Raw genomic sequence first — 16,599 nt, forward strand, 5'->3', positions numbered from 1 at the left:
TCAAGATTAAATTTCTCAAAATCTCTATTTATTTTCTCTCTCTTATTAAAAGTTTTTAAAAGTAAGTTAACTTTAAAATTCAATCTTGACTGTTAATTAAACTACAGCATATATACTATTATTTTAATAACAACATGTAAGTCGGATCCGTCCTCAGCATTTTTAGGAAATATCCAAAGGGCCACTACCATCACACCACGAACGCTTGCCATGAAGTTTCAACTTCCGCATCTACGTGGGCCAATCACATTGTTACAGCACCAGACAACTGAGGGCATATCCGTCACTTTCAATGCAGAAAAACGTACTACGTGGATTGTGCAACGAGACGCTGTCTTGGCAGTTTCTTTCGAAGCAATACGCATTACGTTTCCGATGTCAATTTCTTGCCTTCATTTTCTGTTCTTCTTCCTTCTACATCATTTCTTGCATTTTCTCACGCATGTTTGGGATCAGAGAAAATGGGATTTTTGGGGACTTTACTGGGAATCTTTGGTTTTGGAATTGGAATCCCAGTCGGTCTTTTACTGGGATTTTTCCTATTCATATACGTCGAGCCAGGTGATGATGTGAAGGTAATGCCTGTAATCCTATTTCTCTTCCTTCTTCTTTTCATTTTTTATTAATCTAAATGTAATAAAATTGATTTATAATAGTGACACTATCAATTAGAATATAAAATAATGGGTTAAATTTACAATTAGTGCTGCTTCTTATTGGTGTTTGCCTTTTTGTTTCAGAGAACCAGAATGTGTATTGTGTAGTGCCATTTCAATAATAATAATAAAAATATTGGATAAAGATGGTGTTATTTATTATGCACTCAACATGTTTAATTAATTTAGTAGCAAGTTAATTTGTTTACACACAACTTTGACATGGCCAACATCACCAAGGAGACACATAGACTGCATCTCTCTGTAGTAGGTCTTAATTGTACGTTGTTTTTGGTTCACTATTCAAAAAGTTGTTCGAATGTTTTGGTCAATTTTTCATGTACTATTTTTTGTGAGAGGTAACGACTGGGGACTTGTTATCATGCTCTAGTTAAGGCCTGAAGGTGAAACCATGAAGGCAGTAATGAATTATATATACATTGTTTATTTATTTTTTAATCAAATTAAGTCTTTTGGTGATTTAAAAGAAAAAAGATAAATGTTTTCCAAGCATGGATTAGAGTGGGTGCTGGATAATTTAACTTATATTTTCACTCTAGTTTTATCTGTCATTACATAATCACTACCATACTCATTCATACATAACAGCATGATAACATTTGTAATATGAAATTTTGTGAAATTTGCCCCTCTACGTACGAGAAAATCTCTCATAAACTTCAATAGTTTGTGCATGATGAATCCCACATTCTTTTGAAGAAGATTTTTAATTTCATTTTAACCACCATTTGCAGGAACCAATTATTAGACCACTTCATGAATTTGACACAAGCTCTTTGCTTGATATTTTGCCCGAGATTCCCCTGTGGGTGAAGCATCCTGATTACGATCGAGTTGGTTCTAAGCTCTTTTCCCTTCTTATTTTATGTTTAATAGTTTACATTTTAAGTTATGTTCTTCATCCTTTTTATTAAAGTGTCATTACATTTGTTTAAATTTGTATTAATATGCAGATTGATTGGTGGAACAAGTCGATTTCTTATATTTGGCCTTACCTTGATAAGGTGATAAGAATTTAAGGGATACTAATAAATTTTCTGAAAAAATTAATTACTGGGGCAATGTAACTTATAATTTAGTAATAATTTCCCTTAATGATTGAGTTTTCAGGCAATATGTGGTATTATAAGAAGCACTACCGAGCCTTTGTTTGCAGAGTACATTGGCAAGTTTCAGATAACTTCAGTAGAGTTCAAGAGCTTGAGTCTTGGAACTCTTCCCCCTTCAATTCATGGCAAGTATAACTCCAAATGAATTGAAGTTTCATCTAACTTAATTCACAATAATTTAATCTTTGAGTTCCTAGTGCAATCATTTAATTTCTGTTCTAAAATTTTAAAGCCTAGAAGTCTAAAAGAAGATGATTTAAAAGGTAATTTGCTCACAGTTAGAATGTTATTTAGGCACAATATATAGTTTTTTGATAAGTATTTAGGCACAATATATAAATGTAGAAGCCTGAGAAAGTAAGTATACTTGTCTGGTAAGCTGCAACTCTAAGAAACTGTACCAATTGCGTAACAATAGATAAGCAAATATCTTTTCTTGCAACAACATGTGCCAGACCATCTAGTTTGGAATTTACTTTATTGTGGGATCTTATTCATCAAAGTGGCAGGTATCAAAGTGCAAGAAACTCATGAGAAAGAACTGGTATTCGAGCCTGTGGTTAGATGGGCTGGAAATCCCAACATAACTCTAGTGTTGAAATTATTGTCACTTCAAATTACTTTACAGGTGAGAAGATTTCTCAGACCATATCCTAATTGAAATAATTTAATCAGGATTTGGGAACTGTGAGAATAGACTTACTTCCATTGAGATTTTACACGTGTCCTTTTCATAGACTTGCATAAGTCAACTTCCTTTTTTAAAAATTGAAATACGATGAGGAAAGTTCAATATCTTGCTCATCGACTTCTGATGACAGTAGTTTGTTGTTTAGTTGATGAAGCATTAAACGAGATGGAAATTGGTATTAAATAATACCACTCTTGTTGTGGGTTTAAAATGCAAAAGTATTGTTTATTGAAAAGTAGTTCATGCTTGTTTTCTCAGTTGGTGGATATACAAATATTTGCAGCACCACGCATAGTTCTGAAGCCTCTTGTGCCAACATTCCCATGCTTTGCCAGCATAGCAGTGTCTTTGATGGAGAAGGTAAACGGTTATGCAAATTTGATAAGAGTCTGCAGAGTCTAGAAGTAATGTTGTGAATCCATGTTTCCTGAGTTATGAGTCTCATGTAATTACAATGACAAGTATATTATATATGTCCAGCCATATATAGACTTTGGACTAAATTTACTGGGAGGGGATATTATGGCAATTCCTGGTCTGTATCAATATGTTCAGGTGCTCTCTCTCTCTCTCTGATTTGGTATCAGCCATTAAATTTTATATGCTAGTGTAATATATATATATATGTGATTAGATGAGCTCTTTTTTTTTTTTTTTCCCAACTGCACAATCATTTTTTATTCTGTAACAATTGTAAGATAGGCTTCATTTTACGTATTCTTCCATAAAATGATATAATTATAATTATTTAGATTATCGTGAGGATTAGTTTGACCTTTTGAGGCAAAACAGTTAACATGATTAATTATATACTTAGAATAGATTAAAGTACATGTTTAAACTAATAATTCAAACTTAACCCTACAAAACACTCGAGTCCTATCTACCTGTCTTAATCCTTTTGTATATTCAGTTGACTTTTAGTATGGTTTCTATTGCATTATGAGGAATTAAAGACAGTTATAATTTTTTATTGTTTGTATCCTTTCACAAGAAAGCCATGTTAAGTACTTGCTTGGCCGCAAAATAGTGGGGAAAGAGAGCATTTCTTGAATGGATTTTACATATGACAATGATGAGAACTGATTGAAGAGACTGACTACCTTACTTTATTTTTGTAACCTTATGAACCAAAATGTAGATCAAAATGTCAAAAACATAGCTGTCCATCAGCTCTCTTCCACTGTTCCACATATGAACATTTTTTTAAAATGTATTCTGAGAGACAATGGTGATGGATATCCAATCTATTGTAACATAAGAGGAGGGCAAAAACAAGTTGCATTCGTTAAAATCTGAGTTGGATGAGAGAATGTGTGCACTCTCATATTTAGGCGGAAAATTATGCATCCTGCCAAGGAGTGTTTTATTGGATTACATTTGAATGTTGTATTTGTAAATATGAAGTGAACATATATTTAAATTTTTAGCAGTCTTCAACTCTAAAATTGAAATATTACAATTATGATTACGATAAAAATGTAGCTCCTTTTTTTTTATAGTACTTGACCGTAATTGTTTCTCTGTTGCTAGCAGGAGACCATAAGAAAACAAATTGCTAGCCTCTACCTCTGGCCCCAAACTTTTGAAATACCGATTCTTGATGGTTCAATGTAAGTTTATATATGACACCATATCATTAAGGATGTCTAACATTCAGTATGATCAAGGAAAACATTCTTAGATAAAGGTCCATTTGGGTTTGTAATTTCAAAAAGTGTAATTTAAAAATAACAATTTAAAAATGTACAATTTGAAAACGTGATTTTTAAAGATTCAGATAAGCGTATGGAAAAATCACAATTTGGCATTTAAAATCGCAGTTTAGCCTTTAAAATTTTGCGTTTTAAAAGAAGTACCTCCTTACCTGTGATTTGAAAAACTTGATTTGGTTTAAAATCGCACTTTTTGTCTATAAAATCACAATGCCAAACACACCTTGAAATTCAATGACAGTATTTCTATATAGAAGTTATGTAACGGGTACTTTTGAGTTTTAGAATTATGTGACAATAGAAAGTTTTTAAAGTGAAAGGCTAGAAATTGCTGCAATGTGATTCCATATAGGTTCTTGACTACTTTGCAGATTCAGATTTGGTTGAGTAAATTTTGTGTAGGGCTTGTTACATTTAGCAGAAAACATCAGTATATTATCTATTATTTTTTAACTTCAATAGAGTGGCCATGAAGAAGCCTGTTGGCATACTACACGTGAAGGTTGTACGGGCACTCAAACTCTTGAAGATGGACCTTTTGGGAACCTCTGATCCTTATGTTAAACTCACCTTAAGTGGGGAGAGGCTTCCGGCAAAGAAAACATCTATTAAGATGAAGAACCTGAACCCTGAGTGGAATGAGGACTTCAAGCTTACAGTAAAGGACCCTGAATCTCAAGTTCTTCAGTTGCATGTCTATGACTGGGAGAAGGTTTTGTATTTTTTTCACTACTAATAATTCATTGCCTGAATATCTACATTTGTAGTCGCTTATAAATGCCACAAACATATACTTCTACTGATTTTAAGTTGGTACTATGGAAGAATCAACTAGAAATATTTACAGCATTTCATTATATTAAAGATCCTGTAAGGAAAAGTTGCGGAGAACTCTTTTTATTCTTGGTGGAGCTTAATTTTTAGTTTAGAACTACTAATCTCCTGTTAATCTTGAAGAAAATGGGTTTTGTTATTTTTTATTTTTTTATCTGACAAGTGTTTTTCAGAAAATAAGTTCAGTAAACTAGCATCATATTTGATATTTAACTTATTAGCATATATAGTACCTTTGCATAAAAATCATGTGCACCTTATACAGAATCATCTATGAATTTGTTTTCTCATATTTTAAAAGCTTTTATATACTACAAATTGGGATTCAGTATTAGCTAAAACTGTGTCCGCTACTAAATACGGAGGGATTGCAAGTTAAGATATACTTATATGTTGGGTTTACAGGTTGGGACACATGACAAGTTGGGAATGCAAGTAGTTCCATTGAGGTTGCTTACCCCACATGAGACAAAAGGATTTACACTTAATTTGGTCAAGAATACAAACCCTAATGATTCTCAAAATAATAAATCGAGGGGGAAACTTGTGGTGGAGTTGACATTTAAGCCTTTTAAAGAGGACAATGAACGATTTAGTGGACCTTTAAATGGGTATGGATCAAAGGCAAATATAGTTGGCATGGCATCAGATGACATGTCTTTGCACAGAGCTGGTTTGCTTCTCGTTTTGCTCCAAGGCGCTGAAGATGTTGAGGGGAAGCATCACAACAACCCTTATGCTCTGCTCACTTTTGGAGGAGAACGGAAGAAAACCAAGGTTAGTGTAATTTTTTTTAATGAATAAACTTCTTTTTACTAATCAACAAGCATATTACAACAATACTCTCCAATAAACCCAACAACTTTCACTCAAACAACTATTCACACCAAAAAATAAACTCTGCAGAAGCACAAAAAACACCTATTCTTCTGCAGAAACTATCACTCTTCTTTCCTATGTTAAAGGGTCAGTATTATCTTGAACACTCTTAACTGTTAATCTAAAAAAAAATGTATTAGTTTCTTAGTTGCACTTTTATATGTGAGATTAGAAGATATTTATGAACCCCCTTCTCTTAAATTACAGTATATATAGATAAACTTTTGGTGTGCCCTTCTGATTTAGTTATTCTTATGTCTAGCTAATCAAGAAAACCCGGGATCCATGTTGGAATGAAGAGTTCCAATTTTTGCTTGAAGAGGCTCCTTTAGAGGAGAAGATTCATATTGAGATCATGAGCAAGCACAAAGGCTTTGGTTTGCGACGAAAGGTTGTTGGGTCATTATCTTTTCATGATTCTTGTTAATCTGCCTTGTTTGTGTATAGATATGCTTGCAATTTCTGAATTGTATAATTGTTTCAGGAATCATTGGGGCATGTGGATATCAATCTGAACGACGTAGTATATAATGGACGCATCAATGAAAAGTACAATCTGATCAATTCAAGAAATGGAGTCATACATGTTGAAATACGTTGGAAGGTGATATGATCAGACGTGCCAACACTGTATATACTTCAGGATCTTACATTCTTTTGTTTATAAATATATATATATACATAACATTAATGGAGTATAAAGAAATTTTACTTGTGTGATTTGTTCAGATCGTTTTGTCTTGTTTATCTTTGTTCATGTAAGACACGATGATCAGACAAGTTTTGATATGTGTAATCTCAATCATTTCAATGTTGCTGAAGCAGATTTTGTTTGTCACAAGATCTTTTATTTGTCTAAAGACCTTATTATTTTTCTAAGTACTTTGTCTGTCAGTTGTTTGTGGCTCACACCATGATTTTCTGAGCACATATGACAAATTTCTAGGCGTGGTCTTAGCTGGAGCCTGGAGATGTAACATGGTCCTATTTAAAGGGCCTAGGCCTTGATTTACACGGTTTGGTTTGTGTTTTAAAATCTTTATTGATCTTCTATGTTAGCATTAATATTGAGAAGCTTAATTTGTAAAATATGGATTAGGATGGAGATGGACAATTTCATGGTTAAGATTTTGTTTTATTATATCTAATTGTGCATATGTTGTCACTTACTAAATATGTCAAGTCCTTTAAAAATATTAAAAGACTTGATATGGTGTTCTCATCTCTCTCTCTCTCCAGTGTTATTATACATAAGAGACCTCATTATATAGAGGCCAAAGCAGAAGAGTTCCTTATATCTTGGCAATGTGGGACAAGAGGAGAGGCTTTTATACAAGCCAATGGCCAAAACCTCTCCTCACTTGAACAATGTGAAACAACCTACATATTATCTCTAACAATTACATGTAGATTCGTGCACCGGTGAAGATCAAGGAATTAAACTCATTATAGACTCACTCCAAAAACCCATTTAATTCATGGATTCGAAGAAGTCATATCAATGGCTTACATTTCTATAAATGACCTTTCAGACGAGTTACTCATTGTTTGAGCATTTCGTCTGGACAACAACGAACGAGTCTGTGAACGGAGCTTCTTATACTTGATTTTCTTGAGCAACAAAAAAAAAAAAAAAAAAAAAAAACTTAACATATAGAAAAGACCCTGCTTCAACCTATTTCAGAAAATATTCACACTGTATATCTTTCTTGAACTTGAATTTAGAAACAAGTTTATCTCTTATTATTATTATTATTATTAATTAAAAAAAAAAAACCAAAATTACAAAGAAGGGTGATTGCCACAGCTAATCCTAAGCTAAAAAAGAAAATGGGAGTTATCGAGAATACTTCCAAACACCAAGTGGGGCGACCTATTTAGCAACTGAATGTATCCAAGAATTGACACATTTTAAAACCTTTAAAGCGGTCTAAAAAGAAAACGAGTAGAGTTGGAAGTGACAGTCTTTTAATGATAGGGACACAAGGCTAATTAGTGAAAAAGTGACCTTGAGAGCCAAAATAGAAACAAGTTTTAACTTCAAACGACAAGTTTTTTTTTTTTTTTTTTCTAAGTACATTACAAACTAGAAAAACTACAACAAACAAACATAAAGAAAATGGTCCTTTCCGCTAACAATCCTAGAAGAATTGAAAAGGGAAGAGGAAAAGAGAATGCTGCTAGAGTGAGATCTAGCTGTGACCCAACATGCCAAATAGTGAGCACAGAAATTTGCACTTCGGTTAACTTTTCTAACTTCCCAAGAGGAAGCAAAGGGAATAGAGTCTATAATGTCAGGAATGACGGAGGAAATCCTCCAGTCTTGAGAAGAATCTGGTTGATGGAGAGCTAGGATAACCACTACAGAATCACCTTCGAGAATAAAGCGATCAAGGCTAAGCGAAGATGTTAAGGCAATGACAAGTTGTATGCATAAAATTCTGACCCATCTTTGCTTTGTCCAAAAATCAATAAAGTCACTATGGGCTGCCTGTCATCTGTTGGGAGCTGATTGGGCTTCAAGCTGAAGTCAAGAAGCCCATGGGCCCACTGGGTAAGTCCATAGGCCCTCATCCTCTTATCCATTTGTCAGTAAAATATCTCCCTCCTTTTGTCCTCTACTTTCATAATTTAATTCCTTCTTCTATTTTCCAGATACCAATCCCTCGTCTTGTGGCCAACGAGAACCTAAACTACGTGCCTCCTGGATAGGCCTTTCAAATTGGACGGTCACGATCTCATATAATTTCCCAGTCCCACTGCACTCACCGGGCATTCCGTAATATTTTCTCAATCCGAGGGGCATTTGTATCGAAAACCTAATGGGATATTTCTCACTCTCCCCCATAAATATATATCTTTTAGGTTATCGCCCAGCGTCGTCTCCCTTTCTTAAAACACACTCTCAACACTCTCCGCCTTCCTCTCAACCTTATCTGTTGCAAAGAGCGCAACCGAAAAACCATGTCTACCACAGCGTCTTCTCTAGCCCTCCCGTCGCTCACCCACAAAACCGTTTTCCTCTGCAATCCCAAACCCACTTCGCTTTCTCTCTTCTCGCTCTCCCTTTCTCCTCTCAGGCTTCACTGCAAGCCCATTTCCGTTTCTGCTTCGTTTCTTCACTCTGCGCCGGCCCTGTCCTCTCGGTTCGTCCGGAACGTTTCCGTTTCGTCTGAGTACGACCAAGAAGAGGAGCTCTTGAGCGATAGAGACCAAGTCAGATTCTCTCCTGACCTTAAACTCTTTGTGGGTAATCTTCCTTTCAATGTGGACAGTGCTCAGCTCGCCGGGTTGTTCGAAAGCGCTGGAAATGTCGAAATGGTCGAGGTGGGTTTTCCCCCACTCTGTCTGTGTAAAAGATGGGTTTTTTTTTTTTTTTTTGGTTGTAGGATTTAGTGGTTTGTCTTTTTTATTTTGGGACAAAAATTTTTCTTGATATTTTTTTTTGTTCTGTAGAAATGCTGAAAGATAAGAAAATCGATTGGTTGGATATGCTGAAAGTTTTTGTTATTGGCAGGTGATTTATGACAAGACGACTGGAAGAAGCAGAGGATTTGGATTTGTTACCATGTCTACGGCTGAGGAGGGTGAAGCTGCTGCTCAACAGTTCAATGGCTATGTAAGCACATCATGTTCTATGTACTTGAATCTTGATTTGATAATGCCTTCTCTTTCTTTATGGCCCTGCTACTTTGACAATATGGCTTGCTATAGTTATTTTTATGTACAATTAAAAGAAAAGAAACTCACGACTTCTCTTATTCTATTATGTACTTTTCCTGGTGTATCAACTCCTAATTATTATTTTTAACTGGTTTTAAGCTCAAAAAAGTTCCTGTGCCCCAGAATTTATTGGTTGTGGAGAGTTTAATTAGAATTTCTAACCTGGTCAAGTTTGGTTAAGGGGAAAATGATTCAGTTTGAAGCTTGTTAAGTGGGGGGCAGGTATTGAGATAGAATTTTGATTGTCGTAATTGCTTCGTATTCAAGTTTTTAGTTTTCTTAGTATGGTTTATTCTTCTTGAGCACTGGCTTAATATGTTTATTGCTTCTGAACAAAACTTCATGACATTTGGCAGGAACTTGAGGGAAGGTCATTGAGGGTAAATTCTGGGCCTCCTCCACCTAGAAGGGAGGAATCCTCCTTTAGAAGTCCTAGAGGTGGGGGAGGTTCTTCCAACCGTGTTCATGTGGGCAACCTCGCATGGGGTGTTGATGATTTGGCACTTGAGAATTTGTTTAGTGAGCAAGGAAAGGTTGTGGAAGCGAGGGTGGTTTATGATAGGGAGAGTGGTAGGTCAAGAGGTTTTGGTTTTGTAACCTACAATTCTGCTGAAGAGGTCAACAATGCTATTGAATCCTTGGATGGTGTCGTAAGTATAATATTACTTTCTGTCTTTATGATGTCATATTATGAGCGAATATGTTTTTAGATGTGTGCGTGTGTTTGTTTTATTTTTGAGTAGCTTGATACAACTAGAAGTCTCATGAAAATAATGAATTGATCATAACCTCCAGTATCACCTTTGAGGTGTTTGGTCCATTCTTATTCAACATCTATCACATTATTAATCAACATCATCATCTACAAATTAATTAGTTTGTGGCCAGTATCAACTTTCTGATAACTTTCCCTTTTGTCATCTGGTTGATGGTTATATTGGGCACACAATTAGTCATACTGTATATAAAAATTTTGTCTGGTGATTACATTTTCTGAGTCTCATTAATGTTTAGTCTCCGGGCCAATTTGGAAAAATCATTAAATTCATGTTATATGCTTGTAAATGTTAAAAAAAAAAAAAGATTTCTCATGAATTGTGATGTGGTATATCTTTTGCTATCGGTCTGACACTTTTATCCTGGTCAGGTTTATAAAAGCTCTTGCGTCATCAATATAGATATAGCCACTAATGTTGATTGGTATATTAATCAGAGTATGTAAACTATTTTGTTGAATGTGTGTCGTGGCTGTTTGCACTACATTATACATTGATCTGATTATAAGGTACATTTTCAAGGTAATATGTTTACATGTGTAATATGTATGTATATATTCCTCTAAAGTGAAGCTCTCTTAGAGTTTGAAGACATTTTTACACATCATTTTAATAGTTTAAGACGTATTAATTTCATGATGCTAAATATATTTTGTGGGTGTGAGGTCTCATTTTTAGCCAAATGATTTGTTATTGGTGGTTGCAGCCATGCAGTGTCACAGTGACTTGTCACCTTGTTTACCATCTTGTTTTCAACTATATTTACGAATCTTGTTTCCCCTTTGGTGTAGGACTTGAATGGCAGAGCTCTACGAGTCAGTGCAGCGGAAGCCAGGGAATCTAGGCCAAGACGTCAATTTTGAGTTTTGGATGTCCTTGACCAACAAAAGACAATTGGGTATAATTCTTCACAGATTGTAATATAGTTTGGGTTTTTTTGTTTTTGTTTGTTTTTTTGAAATTATTGGTTTGCTTTTTGGATGTCCTGGTTATGCAGTTGCTGTATTTTTTTTTAATTTTTATTATTATTATTTTTTTAACCTTAAAATCTGCTCATCTATGATGTTCCAGGGACCTTGGAGCTGAACAAGCTGGAACTTGTTGCTGTCCATGAAGAATTTTCAAAAAACTAGAGTTTGCACTACTACTGTATTTCTGGGCCTAGAGACGGACAGGAGGAGCTGCTGATAAATGCATTCTGAAAGATTATTAGTTGTGTATGTTTTGAATACCATAATCCAGATTCGAAACTGATGTGTTACCCATCTTTTGGTAGATCTAGTGCATGAGTAATTTAATTGTTTTTTTCTTCTATTTTGCTTTCCCGAATATGCTTGAGATGGATTTTATAATGTAGAATGAATTGGAGGTAACGAGTTACCAGGTTAATCCTTAGGCTGGGTTTTACCAAATAAGTGAAGACTTGGAAAGATTCTTCTTTCTTCTTCGGTGGAAGAGCACAAAGATGTGTAGGACAAAGAATTCTGAACCTCCGATCGTTGTGTTTAAACAAAACCAAAAGCCCCATTTACGAGGATGTTGCCCAATCAAATACTTGTTCTCATAAGCCTTTGAAACGTAGGTGATTTGAATAAGAGAAAATATTGTGGACTCATAAAATAATGAGCGGGCTATAGATGCTTTAAAAAAAATTGTGAGACTTACATGTCTCTATTTTATATCAAGGGACTTTATACTTGTAGCTGGAGTGAGAAAAATCAAAGATAGAAGGAAATACTGTTGTGGAGACCCCATCCATCTGCTTTGCTAATGCCCTTCTCCAGAGGCCTGGTGGGAACTGATCCTAGCCTGCATTCTCTCATCTTCTCTGCATTCTCCAGGGTTCAGCTTTGGTGCATTCCGAGGAAGGCAAACCATAGAGGGCCATTCGCTAGTACAATACGGATTACAATTTACAAGGAAGGCAAACCAACAAGCTCATTGGCTTGTCGTTGGGCAGACTCTTCTCTCTTGTCAGGCGATTCTGTTACAAATTTGAAATTTTGGATTGAATTTGCTCTTATAAAGTTAGGGTATTCAAGAGCTTATATGCACATTATTAAGATTGCACTTAAGCTATGTGAAACACTTAGAATCGTAAAATACTACCATATTTTTGAATCCAACGTCCATATGACATAATATAGAATGAAAACGTACTACTTAATTCTTATTGGCTTTACACAAGCTGTGCAAGCGAATGTGAAACTACTAGAATGGAAGCTCATACTCTCACCTATCCAATAAACAGTCGACCCAAATACAACTTACTTGAAACACACGTTTATAATAATCCTATACGGAAAGCAACGTATAATAAAAATTAGGGAAAAAAAAAACAATTCATTAAAGGGTAGTAGAATTCATGAAAATTGCCTACGAAACAACGCAACATAAAATGATATTTAGCCTATATAAGGCCAGTAGGAGGTTAAACTCAGGTATGCTCTTATGCCCTAATTTTTATTTATCTCTTTCACCTATATACTTTACTGACTTAAGCATTACAAGTGGTGCCGCCGCCCTCCCCCATTTGTTGCACGCTACTCTGACATTTGCTTGTCTTGCAAGAATCTGGGATCGATGACTAAGCTTGGGTGGTCATTGGTTTATTTTCCGCATCAACATACCCTATCTCATAGGTTGCCCCCTTTGTGACCTAAACTTATGACGTAGTGCCTAACTCTAATACCAAATGTTATAAATTTTGGGTAGAACTCGCTCTTAAAAACCAGATTATAAGAAAAATGTGTCCAAAAATTTATATACACATGATTAAAATTACACTTAAGCCATTTGAGACACTAAAGGATCGTAAGTGATTCTCCCTAGTATCCACTTCTGATGAAATTTTATACCTTCCCGGCTTCTCTTTTGTAATTTGAATGAAAAAAAAAAAAAAAAACACAAAAAAACACTAAAAAAAAAGACAATAAGATTACGATATCTAATTTTATGTTTCTTATTGGTCGACGTCCTCTTAGTGTAATTGGAGTAGGGAAGGTGGCAATATTGGTTGAACAAGTGGGTTCTATTTCTATATATCTACCCCCAACATAATGAATATCTTGGCTCTAACCAGACAATGCTTCTTCCATATGGCGGCCAAATGTTTGGCAAAAAGTGCTTTATTCTCTAGTAATGGCTACATGGTGATGGCAGTTGTTTGTCGGAGTTAATACAGCTGTAAAATGACGGTGGAAGTAAGATCATGATTTCGTCTGGCCATGTCCTTGTCAACCTACTGGCAAAAGCAGAGCCTTCGTCAAGATCGTGACTTTCCAAGCAATCCCTACCACATTTGTTGCTCTGATGGCTAGGAATTCTGAGATTGCCTATCCAAACAGGTTGGTGAACTACTTGAGACTTGTTCAGGTAAATGAGTCTCATGAAAGCTTTGTTATATTTACTGCTTAAATTCTTAACAATTCAAACAGCAAAACTGTGAGAAAACAGTGGGAAATGACCATTTAACTTGTGATGCAGAATAACCACCGAAAACTTTTGTGAAGTTTTATTCAAAAGTCTTGAAAATACAATTACATCATATCACTTCTTATACAAACACAATGAACAGACTAAATACATGGTAACCATACAAGAATATAATTCAGTTGATCCTTTCCATATGGTGCGAATTTCTCAGCTTCAATACTTTCCTTCCAAGGATGCTTTGACAGTGAGCTGGATATATGGTTGGTTGGGGAATTCTCGTGATTCTGTCCGGTGTGCATCTAGGATCTCTTGCGTTGCTTGGATTATATGCTGCATAGGAGGTCAAGGCTGCTGATGCTGCTGATTTGATATTGTCTTGAGAATCCTTAGTTGCACTCTTTGCTGATCTTGCCATATATACATTAACAACCACAAGTCTCAAATCAAATTGAGTTTCTGCGAACTAGAATATATATGAAGAAAAACTAAATAAATAGGTGTATTTTAGGTTTTTTATATTGGAAGAGGTGGTAAAACTAAAATAACAAAAAAATAATAATTAAATGGGGACACAATTATAATTTTGGGGGGACAAAAGTATTAGGGGGACAAATTTTGAAACTTTTGTGGGTACATCTCCCCCCCCACCCCACACACACACGCATCACCCCTCGGTTCGCCCTGATTGTCACATTAGTTTGTAAATAATTTTGTCATAAAATTTTTTAGTACTATTCCTAGTACCTCCGAGTGTTTTTTTATAGGAGAAACTTCACTTAATTTCTTTGAAGTTTCATCATTTTGAGAAAATAAAATAATATATATATATATATAAAGAGAGAGAGAGAGAGAGAGATTGGTAGGTAGGAGGTTCCTAGGCTTTTGTCGTCATGTGTTGAATGACCACTTAAATAAACAAAACTTTCCACATCCATCTAGCTCATGTCCTTGTGAATGGTGTGAGTTGGATATGATAAAATAAGGTGCTGAAAAATATAATGGTCAATTAACCATATTAATTGCACGTACATTCCAAGGTGAAAAATAAATTTGTTGATCCAAACAAGACACAATATTATAAAGCCATCCCTTGCTCAAATTGATGACTTCAAATGTAATAGCTTTCAACGTAAAAGTAGTTTCCAAGACAAACACTTGGAAAATTCTTCCAAACAACTATGAATACACATGTCAATGTTGTGTAAGATATTTTCGTTTTTCGATGGCTCATGGCATTTTACAAAAGCTAGTACCATAGATTTTATTGTAATATACATCCATCCACCTATCAATTTATTGGTACACCACAATACCATAATTAACATTGCAAGCTTCGAGTAGAGAGGCTCTTAAGCTTTTGGAAGAAAGCTTCTTGCAATGTTCCCGCCTCCACCATTAGGATAAAACCCGCCAAGTTTATACTCGTTGCCACTTCCATATATTATTCTCAAGATCTCCGGCAGTGTCCGAGCATATGAACAGGAGTTAGAATCGGCGGAGAGGACATTGCTGTGCGTACGATTTTTCACTGCAAGAGAGATAGGTACTTTTACACCTTCATCTTTGTTGCCACACATGCCTAGCTTGTCTCTGAGCCAAGAGATTTTGTTCGTAAACGTAGCTACTGTCATGTTATATGGCAACACCTTCTCGTCGGCTCTCTTGTATAGCAATGTTCTTATAACCGCATCCTGTCCAGATTCCCCGCCCAAAAACAACGCCACCAACTACAAATAAGGAGTATTGATTAGTTACAGGGTGATACTTGCATGGTTGAAAAAAAATGATTTAAGCTTTAAGGGTAAATAGTAATTTGGGTCTAGATAGGTAAGCCACACAAGGGCTGTCTCATAATTGTTTGCCTCATCAATCACTACCATTCTTCATCACTTAGAATATAATCAAATAATTAAATCAATTATTTTTTTATTAGCTTAAGCTTTTCCTAATTTAATAGGATTGGTATAGGTTCTTACGCTTCGAGAAGTTTCTTTGGTAAGGCTTGGAATGGTGCCAACATAACCCACGAGTCCTACTTAAGGGATAGCATAAGATGCTAAGAGATAGTGGACTGAGTCCAAGTAAGGGTCGAATGGAGGGTTCAATTTAAAACCAACTGCTTTGTCAAATAGGTTTGCAAAACTCTGAGGGCTAAGATCCAATTGCACCCTTGGAATTCCTCCTATTTCTGTTATTATAGCCCTGAAAAATTGTTGTCAATTTATTAAATATTGTTTATGCGCCAAAAATTAAAGAAAAATGGAGGTAAATACGAGTAAGTAAATGAAAATAAATAAATAATTTTTTTTCTTTTCTATAGGACCTGAGATGACCAACTTCCTGATATGCGAATTCCTCAATGATCCAGCCAACTATAGGGTCAAGATTGGCCTTCTTAGCACCGATGGGAGGCGGACCACCGCCAGCAAAAGTCGGAGCAATGGTGTCAAGTCCTCTACCAAGTGCACCATACAGGAAAAACTCAGCTTCAAGGAATTCAAGGTTGAAAGCAAATTGAATCCGATCAGTATCATTAGCTACAATTGGCCCACAATTGGGAGAACCCGTCACTTGGTTTAGTGTCAATGAAATAAAAAAGATAAAGACAACGAAGAAAATGCAGGCCATTGTTTATAAAGTCTAGAGAATGCAGCTTCGGTGAGTACGTGCATGATTAAGGCATGCATTACGAGCTTATATATATAGGGAAGAATTGTTAGGGATTATATTAGGGTGAATGAGATATGTTTAGTATTTGAG

The 16,599-nt window shown here is 35.4% G+C and overlaps 2 protein-coding genes and 1 pseudogene across 2 annotated transcripts; 2 read left to right on the forward strand and 1 right to left on the reverse strand.

Moving 5' to 3' along the window:
* Positions 1 to 461: 461 nt before the first annotated feature.
* LOC132162026 (synaptotagmin-3-like) lies at positions 462 to 6,630 on the forward strand. The gene is made up of 12 exons (XM_059572271.1): positions 462 to 575; positions 1,412 to 1,510; positions 1,631 to 1,681; positions 1,788 to 1,911; positions 2,296 to 2,414; positions 2,736 to 2,837; positions 2,958 to 3,032; positions 4,014 to 4,090; positions 4,655 to 4,904; positions 5,432 to 5,803; positions 6,168 to 6,296; positions 6,390 to 6,630. The coding sequence occupies exons 1-12, from the start codon at positions 462 to 464 to the stop codon at positions 6,516 to 6,518; spliced, it is 1,641 nt and encodes a 546-aa protein (XP_059428254.1). The 3' UTR covers positions 6,519 to 6,630.
* A 2,141-nt stretch (positions 6,631 to 8,771) lies between these two features.
* LOC132192120 (29 kDa ribonucleoprotein A, chloroplastic) lies at positions 8,772 to 11,718 on the forward strand. Its single transcript, XM_059607346.1, has 5 exons — positions 8,772 to 9,232; positions 9,423 to 9,524; positions 9,985 to 10,278; positions 11,196 to 11,302; positions 11,476 to 11,718. Exons 1-4 carry the CDS (start codon positions 8,870 to 8,872, stop codon positions 11,265 to 11,267), a joined length of 831 nt encoding a protein of 276 aa, XP_059463329.1. The 5' UTR covers positions 8,772 to 8,869; the 3' UTR covers positions 11,268 to 11,302; positions 11,476 to 11,718.
* Positions 11,719 to 15,188: 3,470 nt separating this feature from the next.
* LOC132162377 (ferritin-like catalase Nec2) lies at positions 15,189 to 16,467 on the reverse strand (annotated as a pseudogene).
* Between the last annotated feature and the right edge of the window lie 132 nt (positions 16,468 to 16,599).

The sequence above is a fragment of the Corylus avellana genome, chromosome ca9, assembly GCF_901000735.1.
Source record: "Corylus avellana chromosome ca9, CavTom2PMs-1.0".
Taxonomy (NCBI): domain Eukaryota; kingdom Viridiplantae; phylum Streptophyta; class Magnoliopsida; order Fagales; family Betulaceae; genus Corylus; species Corylus avellana.